General features: G+C 59.7%; 3 protein-coding genes across 3 annotated transcripts; 1 reads left to right on the top strand and 2 right to left on the bottom strand.

The window, feature by feature from the left end:
* Nucleotides 1-1,857: 1,857 nt before the first annotated feature.
* SPRG_13173 (hypothetical protein) lies at nt 1,858-3,877 on the bottom strand. The gene is made up of 3 exons (XM_012352169.1): nt 2,562-3,877; nt 2,352-2,513; nt 1,858-2,308 (listed from the first exon to the last, which is right to left on the bottom strand). Exons 1-3 carry the CDS (start codon nt 3,855-3,857, stop codon nt 1,904-1,906), a joined length of 1,863 nt encoding a protein of 620 aa, XP_012207559.1. The 5' UTR covers nt 3,858-3,877; the 3' UTR covers nt 1,858-1,903.
* A 1,812-nt stretch (nt 3,878-5,689) lies between these two features.
* Nucleotides 5,690-6,037, bottom strand: SPRG_13174 (hypothetical protein; the record flags this gene model as incomplete). Its single annotated transcript, XM_012352170.1, has 2 exons — nt 5,690-5,912; nt 5,982-6,037. The coding sequence occupies 2 exons, from the start codon at nt 6,035-6,037 to the stop codon at nt 5,690-5,692; spliced, it is 279 nt and encodes a 92-aa protein (XP_012207560.1).
* A 157-nt stretch (nt 6,038-6,194) lies between these two features.
* SPRG_13175 (hypothetical protein) lies at nt 6,195-7,847 on the top strand (the record flags this gene model as incomplete). Its single annotated transcript, XM_012352171.1, has 1 exon — nt 6,195-7,847. The coding sequence occupies one exon, from the start codon at nt 6,195-6,197 to the stop codon at nt 7,845-7,847; it is 1,653 nt and encodes a 550-aa protein (XP_012207561.1).
* Nucleotides 7,848-8,656: the final 809 nt, after the last annotated feature.

The raw sequence follows: 8,656 nt of genomic DNA on the forward strand, positions 1-8,656 counted from the left end.
GACGGCGAGCGCATCCGTGTCGTCAAGGCCATCGCGCACCCGCAGTGGACTAGACGCGAAGAGCACTACGACTTTGGCATCCTCGAGCTCGAGCACGAGAGCAAGGAGACGCCCGTGACGCTCAGCTTTGACGACGACGATTCCAACGCGCCGGGCGTCGCCGCCAAGGTCCGCGGCTGGGGGAACACCCGCTCCGGCGGCTCGCGGTCTTATGCACTGCTTGAGGTCGAAGTCAAGGTGTGGGCCAACGACGAGTGCGCCAAGACCCTCGACGACATTCACGAGTCCATGATCTGTGCGGGCGGTGTGGCGGGCGAGGACGCGTGCCAGGGCGACTCGGGTGGTCCGCTTACGGTCTTCAAGGACGGCAAGGAGGTCCAGATCGGCGTCGTCAGCTGGGGCGCGCCTAGCTGTGCGCAGGCCAACAAGCCCGGTGTCTACGCGCGCCTCTCGTCCGGCAAAGCTTTATCGCGCCGTACCTCGCCACGTCCAACCTCCGCACCGAAACCAACTAGACTTGCCGCTGGTCGTTGTTGGATCGTCTCCGTGTCTGCGGAAACGTTGTCGCGCGTCTCGCAAGTCTTTCCTGTAAACTTTGTTTACCATCGATTCATCTTGATGCGAATTTGAGTTGACTCTTTGGGACGGTTGTCTTGTTATCGCATTCGTTCAGGATTGAATTGTCGACGCATTTGGACTCTTTACTTACCTTTGGAACTGGGCTTGAAAGACGCAGGGGCCGCGACATGGTTTAAAACCCTCATGGCATAGCATTTTTGAGAGCTGAGTCGATATTCGATGCCATCATCGAGCGATGCGAGTGCGAAAACCAGTGCGACATTGCCGACACCGGTGAAATTCATTCGGGGAGTACCAATTAGGTGGTAGGTGAAATTCCGCACGTTTTGTTTTTCTAAGGTTGTCCCACCTTTCACATTGCATTCGCTTCCAACCAAGCGTGCCTCTTCTGCCCCGAGCACGAGATGTACCGCCACTTGCTCGTCGACTGCGACTTCATCAAGGACGTGTGGAGCACGCTTTACGCCGTCACGACCCCTCTGGGCGTGACCTTGCCGACAAATCTCTCAGGCTACTTCTACTCGACGCCCAAGACGGCGTCCAACATGCACCAAGCGGCGCTCCGCTACCTCTATCCCGTGGTCCGCGCCTGCGTCTGGTTCAACGTCTGGCGAGTCCGGAGCGATCGCGTCTTTCGCGCCGACCTACCGCTGCCAAGTCACAGCCTCGCACAAGAGCCCGAGCAGCCTGCTCTTCGTCGGGTTTACGGCGCCTCGCCCAACACGAGTGGCCGCGACACCACCTCGTCCCGCGGATCGCGCTCGTGCCTAAATCAAGTTCCTCAACCGAGTGCACACAGCGAAGTCGACAATTTTATTTAGCATAATTTTATCTATTGTAATAGACGACGACCCACTTCAACAACAACATTGCATTTGCTTTCAAGTCGAAAATCGCCAAGCCCATGGGTCCTCTCAGGGTCTCTCTCATTTCATTCCTTTGCCCCTCCCACGCCCACCCATGCTCTTTAAGTTTGCGCTTCGGCCCACCCATGGCCCATAAACGAAATTGCTCTGTCGACTGCAGTCGTCAGCCTCGCAACGCATCAGCTTGTCGACGGCATTGAATCGCATCAGCTTGTCGTCACCCTCGTTCTTGTGCTTGCAACCTTTTGCTTCGCCGCCTCGTGTGATGGCATATCAGAAATTCAAGGGCGTCAGTCGTCGCCTGACCCACCCATCAATCAAAATGCGACCCACCCCGACCCATGGCCCATGTGTGGGGGTGGGTATGGGCCCCATTACACGGCTCGGGCACTCGCACCTGACGATTTGGACTGTCGGTGCACACAAACTCCATGCAATGGTATTAGAGTCCTATCAGCTTAGAGCTTGGCCTGCGGCGGCATCTCCGCTTCAAAGACATGGCGCATCTCGAGGAGGCTTTCTTCGAGCAAATGGCCAAACGCGCGCGACATCGAGAGCGGAATCGTCTTGCGGCACGCAATGTTAAAGTGCACCGAGTTCTTCTTGATGCTGTAGGCAATGCCGACGCCGTCGGCGACCACCTCGCCCCAGCCCCAGCCGTCAAAGAGCTCGTGCGTCAAGTGGCTCGTCGAGATCTGCCAGTACTTGGAGCGCGCGAAGAGCGGGTCCTCAAAGATCGCCGCCGACTCGCCCGGCTGCAGAAGCAAGCGCAGCCCGAGAAAGTGACGGTCGACGCCCTTGGACTGCGCCGCGAGCTTCATGTACTGCACGTGCGAGGCACACGCGTTGCGGCAGGCATTGGCCTACGAAGCATGTCACGCGCATTGGCATGTCAGCATGACATACCTTGTCGCTGACGCGCTCGAGCGGGCCCGAAGAGACCATTGCATCGACAAACGCCTTGCTCGCGATCGAGCAGCTGCGCGTCGTTTCGGTGCGGCCGTGGAGGTACGGGCGCACCTGCGACGCTTCGTACGTGCCAACGTCCTTGCCCCAGTACTTGCGCGCCTACGCCAAGTCCATGCGTCGCATCGAATGTGCAACACAAGCGCCTACCGCGAGCTGAATCGCCATTTGCACATAGGCGTCCGGGCTGCACTTGAACGTCTTCATGAGGGCGTTGCCATAACCGTAGAAGGACTCGACGTGCACTTCGTGGTCCGCGACAAGCAGGTCGAAGCTGTGCTCGGCCAACGCAATGTTGCGCAGCGTCGCACGCGTAATGTTGAACGGCAGCTGCGTGATCGCAGGCAAGTGGAGCGCGTCATGGGGCGTCGTCAGATCGCCGAGGTCGATCGAGCCGTTGCGGAGACCGGTGAGCATAAAGTCTGCGTACACGCTCATGGCCATCCCGTCCAGCATCGAGTGTTCGGCGAGAATCCCGGCCTTGCCATTCTCGTACACGACGAGCTGGATCGTCTTGTCGTAGAAGCGGTTGCGGCCGTTGCCGTGCCAAAGGCCGCGCGCGACTTCGGTGCGCGAGACGGGCGTCTCGTCGTCGAGGCAGAGCACGACGACCGCCGACTCGATGTCCTTGAGTGACGCTTCGTTGCCATCGACGAGGAGCTGGTCGCGGCCATCGGCCCACACGTCGCGGTCTTGCGACGAGAGCACGCCGATCGCCGACTCCTTGCCGCCAGCGATCGCGATAATCTTGTCGAGGACGGTGGTCCATTCGAGGAACGTGAGCGGCGTCGCCGACTGCTGCACCTTGAAGTACTTGTTGTTGCGCAAGACCACAATGTGGTGGTGCAAGCTCGGGTCGTAAATACGGTACGAGTCCGCGCTGCGGTGCGGAATGCGGCACGCGTTAAACATGTACTTGTACGCGGTCGCGCAGAGCGGCGTCTTGCCACGGCCGAGCACCTCGGGCGGCCGCGTACCCGACGCGACTTGGTTGCGGAATGCCATGGTGGCGACGAGGAGGCTCGCGGCGCGGCCGACCTGCGACCGCTGCAGCGCATGCGCTGCGTCGCTAAAGTGGAAAAAGTAGCTCACATAAAAGACGACCGGGTCGCGGACTTCGAGGTAGCCGAGCGTGTTCCACCATTCGGCAAGGTACGACGTGTTGGGCCGCGAGGCCGCGCGCTCGAGGAGGCGCTGCTGCAGCGTCGGTCCGAGCGGGCCATCGAGGAAGGCCTGGACGGCCTTCTTGGTCTCGGCAAATTCGGCGTCGGTCGCGAGCGGGCGGACCGTCTGCAGGTAGAGCGCGCATGTGGCCTCGAGCGTGGGCACGGGCAGGTTCGGCAGCTTCTTCTGGTGCTGGTACAGCGCCTGCGTCGGGATCTCAAGGTCCTCTTCGTTGCGGTAGTCGCCCCAGCACTCGCGGACGCCGTTCGGATAGCTGCTCATCCTGCGGCTTGTTGACGAATCCAAAAATACGCTCCCGGCCGAGGATTTTCGAACCTGGTTTTTGATTGGCTAAAATTACGTGACATTGCCACGCGTGAGGCGCGATCGTCACGCGCGCAGATTGAACTTGGGATCTTGGTTGTTGATGCATCCTGCCCAGCCCCACTGCCACGTCATGGCCGAGCCAATGTGGTCGCTTTGCGCGAGATTTCTCCTTCTCGAGGCTCGACAAGACACATGAGTGACTCGCAGAGAGCGAGGCTGACACAGCGATCGACGATGTAGGAAGCCGCCAACTCGGGCGAGCGCATCGCACGCTAGACCACGACGGAAGCGATGGGAAGCAAGACGTCGTTCAGACATGCGCCGTGAGACTCGTGGGCGAAACGAATCAGGGGTGGGCGTTTCAAGTGTCGCCAGCGCGGTTGTCTGCGCGCCTTACGGCGGCAAAGGTCGGGCCTGTTGGAGTGCGTGCCCTCTCCACTCTGTCGACAGGGCGCGGACCGTTGAATGCGCCTATTACGGCCCCCGTTTCCAACCAAATACTGACGTGGTGTCGCTTGGCGTGTAGCATGTCCACATGTGTGGTCTTTAGTACAGGGCCAGAGAGCCTGCGTAGGACTTGCCAGGCGCACCCTAGCTCTACAAGGTCCTGCCTCTATCAACGCTTGCAGGACAGAAGCCCAGCAGCAGCTCTCGAGACCCCGTAATTGTGCAGTATATTCACATACCATCAGTGGGACTTTTGGTTCTCGGCCTCCAGCCTCTACGATGGTCGAGATGCGCTCCGTTTTTGCCGTCCAGTGGTCGCGCGCCGCGTGCATGCACAGCACAGCTGGCATGGCTTGTCCTGGCTGGCGCACTTTTCGCACATAGAAGCACGCGACTTGGTCGAACGGGGCGTGCTCGCACCAAAGCTGTCGTCGTGGGGTGGCGACGCCGTATTTTGAAGCTCGAGTTGCAGCGGGTTCGACCGAATGATGTTGAGAACCTGGTCGCCAGTCGCCAAAGTTGAAGGTAATGCGTAGCGGGGCGCGCAGATACGCTTCAAAGGCGGTGCACGAATCGCAGCAATACGTCTAGCAGCGCGTAGTCGGTGAGTCTCGCGTTGTCATGAGCGACTGCATCCAAATACACGTGCTTGTAATCCATTTGTTTGGGCCGGCATCGCGACGTGCAGCTTGATCCCAACGTTGCCATTCGAACGAGACTCAACGGTGTCAAGCCATTTCGGGGTAAAAGCTTGGAGGTTGCCGCGATCATCGGTCGCAAAGTACGAGAGCGCAGCGTTCTGCACCGGCGACTGGCGCATGTGGCCAGTGCCGTTGAAGATACGCACGACGGCGGTGTTGTTGGTGGCCGTACGCGGCAGCGCGCGAGGGCTGTGGCAAACTACATTCTCCGAGACCAAGTGCGGCCAAAGCTGTGCAGAACGGTATATGGTTCAGCACGACGACCAGTTTTTGGTCGGTCGCCGCAATCGCCAAGAGCGATGCGATTGCAATCGTGTCGACGAAGTGGTCGATGGCGTCAAGGCCGCCGTGAAGGGAAGCGTGGAGAATGGAACCATATATGTACACGTCCTTGTCGACGTGGTTGGCGCTGCCAGAGCGCAAAGCTCGGCGGCATGCCGTCCAGCGGGCTCAACATGCCCTTGAGAGCGAGCTCGCGCCGCGACGGAAGAGGGCCAAGGAATGAGGTCATCACGGCGGTTCGGAAGGCAAGTGGTGAGCCAACGTAGGGATGCGCGACACAGAGCGACCCAACCGAATCAAGAGAACGTCGGCGACCGACGGTTGGCCCAGCAGTGTGTCGGGCGACGGCCACGCCTGCTAAGCCGCATGCAACAGTGCGTTGACGCCGTCGGCGACGCTCGCGCACTCCAGACGCGTGCTCTTGGGCCAAAAGACGATCGCATAGCGAGTTTCTGGGTAATTGTCATGATGCAGCGCGCCCGTTTCAAAGAGGCGCACCTCAAGCTCAAGATCTTGGACGCGCGTGCGCCGTGACGGCGTCGGGCAAGGGGGCAGTCCCTGGAAGCGGTGGATGCGCGGGCTGTACCCCGTGTGCCCCGGCTTCGATTAATCGGTATGTTGTTTTTGCCCCGCGAGTCGCATGTCGTACGCCCCCGCACTCTTGACGTCGGGCGACAGCTTTTTGAGCTCGACCCAGCAGCTCATCCAGCCCACTTACCCAGCAGCAGCAGCCCATGTGACGGTCACATAGCCTCCTGCGATCGGTCACAGAAACATCTTGGAAATGGCGCCACGCACTGTGATTGGGCAAAAGTCACATCATCACTGATTCTGCTATAACGGTAGATTACAAGCCGATCGCATGTCGGAGCGCCGCCCGTCACCTCGTCCGTCCATGTCGCCGCCGGCCGACGTCATGCACCTCATCCTTCAGTTCATAGCTGACACGTCGACGGCCTTCGCACTCCTTTCGGCACTGCCCCGCGCGCTCTGCAGCCCACCGATGCAGAGCCTTGCGGAGCTCGCCCGCCGTGTACCCCGTCGCCGGCTGTGGCCCATATTGGATCTGCCAGCGATCGCCACCGAGAGCACGGAGCACGTTCAGCGCGCGTGGCAGCTCGTTGGGAAGCTGCGGGTGCCCGACGCTGCGACCTCGATCGACGTGCTGGAGCGCTGCTTGGCCTCGTCGTCCGGTCTCGTCTCGTGGGCGCTGCTCGATCGCGTGCCCGCCCGGATTCTCTCGCTCGTGTCCTTCACGCGCCTGTGTGAAATCACGGTTGGCGACATTGGCCAGCGACAGCTGGACCGCGTCGGGCAGCTCATGCTGGCCAGTCGAACGCTGCGCCGCGTCCGCATCGTGTGGCACGGCGGGCCGGCGACGCTGCTGGGCTGGCTGCACATCGTGCTAGCATGCGAACGCATTACGCACCTTGAGATTGAAGGCGACGAGCACGAGTGGCACTTGCGCCAACGGCAGCCCGCGCACGTCAAGCGCTTGCCGCCCGCGTCGGTCATGAGCCTCGGCGCGATTTTTGCCCATCATCCGATCGCGTTCTTCAAGCTCGTGCGTCTCGAGTTCGCGTCGGAAATTCTCTACAATGATTGGTTCGCTGCAACCGACGCGTGCCGCAGCCTCGCGGTTCTCGAAGCCGACCACTGCGAACGGTTTGTCGACCAGGTGCTGGCCCACTGCCCGCGGTATATCTGCATACTTCGGTCGACGAGGTCGAGCCATGGCGGGCAATTCCACCGCCATCCCGCGTCCTTTGCTTCAGCAGCAAGCGCGCGAGGCGGCGCGCACAAGTGCCTCGCGCACCTCCAGATCGCGCGCATCGAAACGCTCTCGATGTTTTTCAAGGCGACATTGCAGCAGTATGCGCACCTCGCGCACCTGAACTTGAGCCAGACGAACTTGCACGCGTACGGCCTTCACGACATCCTCGAGGCGCTCCAGCAGACACCGATTACGGCGCTTCACTTGGCCGACAACCACCTCGGCGACGACGGCGCGGGCTTACTGGCACGGGCGCTGCCCCACTGGTCAAGTCTTCGCGAACTCAACCTCAGCAACAACGCGATCGGAGACGACGGGATGCTGCTGCTGGCCAGCGTTTTGCCGCACTGCTGGTACCTCCAGAAGCTCTATTTGCTCTGTAATCGGCTTCAGATCGCGGGTGTCTTGGCATGGGCCGCGTGCGTGCGCCAAGGGCTGCCGAGCCTCGAATGGCTCGATCTGTCGTACGCAGGAATGACACTGGATCACGTGGGGCGTCTACTGCATGCCAAGCAAGCCAGCCCGCTGCTCGCAGTCGACATCAATGTGTACAATGACGCGTGGACCGCATACGACGTCGAGGGGATCGTGGCCGTGGCTGCAGCGCAAGGGATATGCACGTTGTTGGTCCATGACGTCGACCTCCCACCCGTCGGCGCGGCGTTCCAGTCCCAGCACGACGACGACGATTTGAGTGAGTTTGCCCCTGAGACCTTTTTTCACCAGCTTTTGCTGCGATAACACGGCGTCTTTGGTATGCCCGTCTCCGGTCCAACAGATGTGGCAAGCATGCGTGACAAGGTTGTGGCTGTTGGAGTCATCGCCTTGGCTGGTCTCGCACCAACTTGTCGATGCATTACACCAGTGGCGAGCTACAAGCAGCACCAAGTCGTCAGGAGGTTGGCGCTCGTATGTGCTTGGATACGGAACTCACGTGAATGTTCCACCGTCGAGAAAGACTAGGGTCCTGCAGAGTGGGCTAGTGGGAAACATGTTTTATGGAGAGAAAAATTGGCCAGCGTACGGCTGGATTGGCGTGTATAGGTCGTCGAGGATTTGAGAAGCGATCAAATGCAATGTGAAAGGAGGACCAACTTTTGAAAAGCAAATATTGGACGCAAAAAGACAGAAAATACCCAAAAAGAATGGCGACTACCCCTTAAGTGGTGGGACTATAACACACGTGTGCCTGTTAAATCGAAGAAAGAGAAGAGAAGAAGGAGGAAGTTCGATATGACGTGGCGATCTTGTGCAAGCGGTCCTCTGCAAGCGGTGCTGTGCGCGCGGCAATTGTGCAAGATGGCATTCAGCTCTTGTTTTCATGCTGGTTTTTGTATACCTCTGTGGTACCTTGTAAACGTGCCCATAAGCTCGAATTTCTACCAATGAACGAGCGCAAAACCCTTGTAGCCAATGCGGGTGTTGCACTGCACGAACGCAACACCCGCACTGGTCAGTTTGGCCCGCTCACGCTGTTTTTGTGGCCAATTAGAATCGTTGGCGCCGAGTCCAGAGAGCTGGACATTGAACTCGAGCGTACTCGCGGAGAA

Source organism: Saprolegnia parasitica (assembly GCF_000151545.1).
Source record: "Saprolegnia parasitica CBS 223.65 unplaced genomic scaffold supercont2.93, whole genome shotgun sequence".
Classification (NCBI taxonomy): Eukaryota; Oomycota; class Saprolegniomycetes; order Saprolegniales; family Saprolegniaceae; genus Saprolegnia; species Saprolegnia parasitica.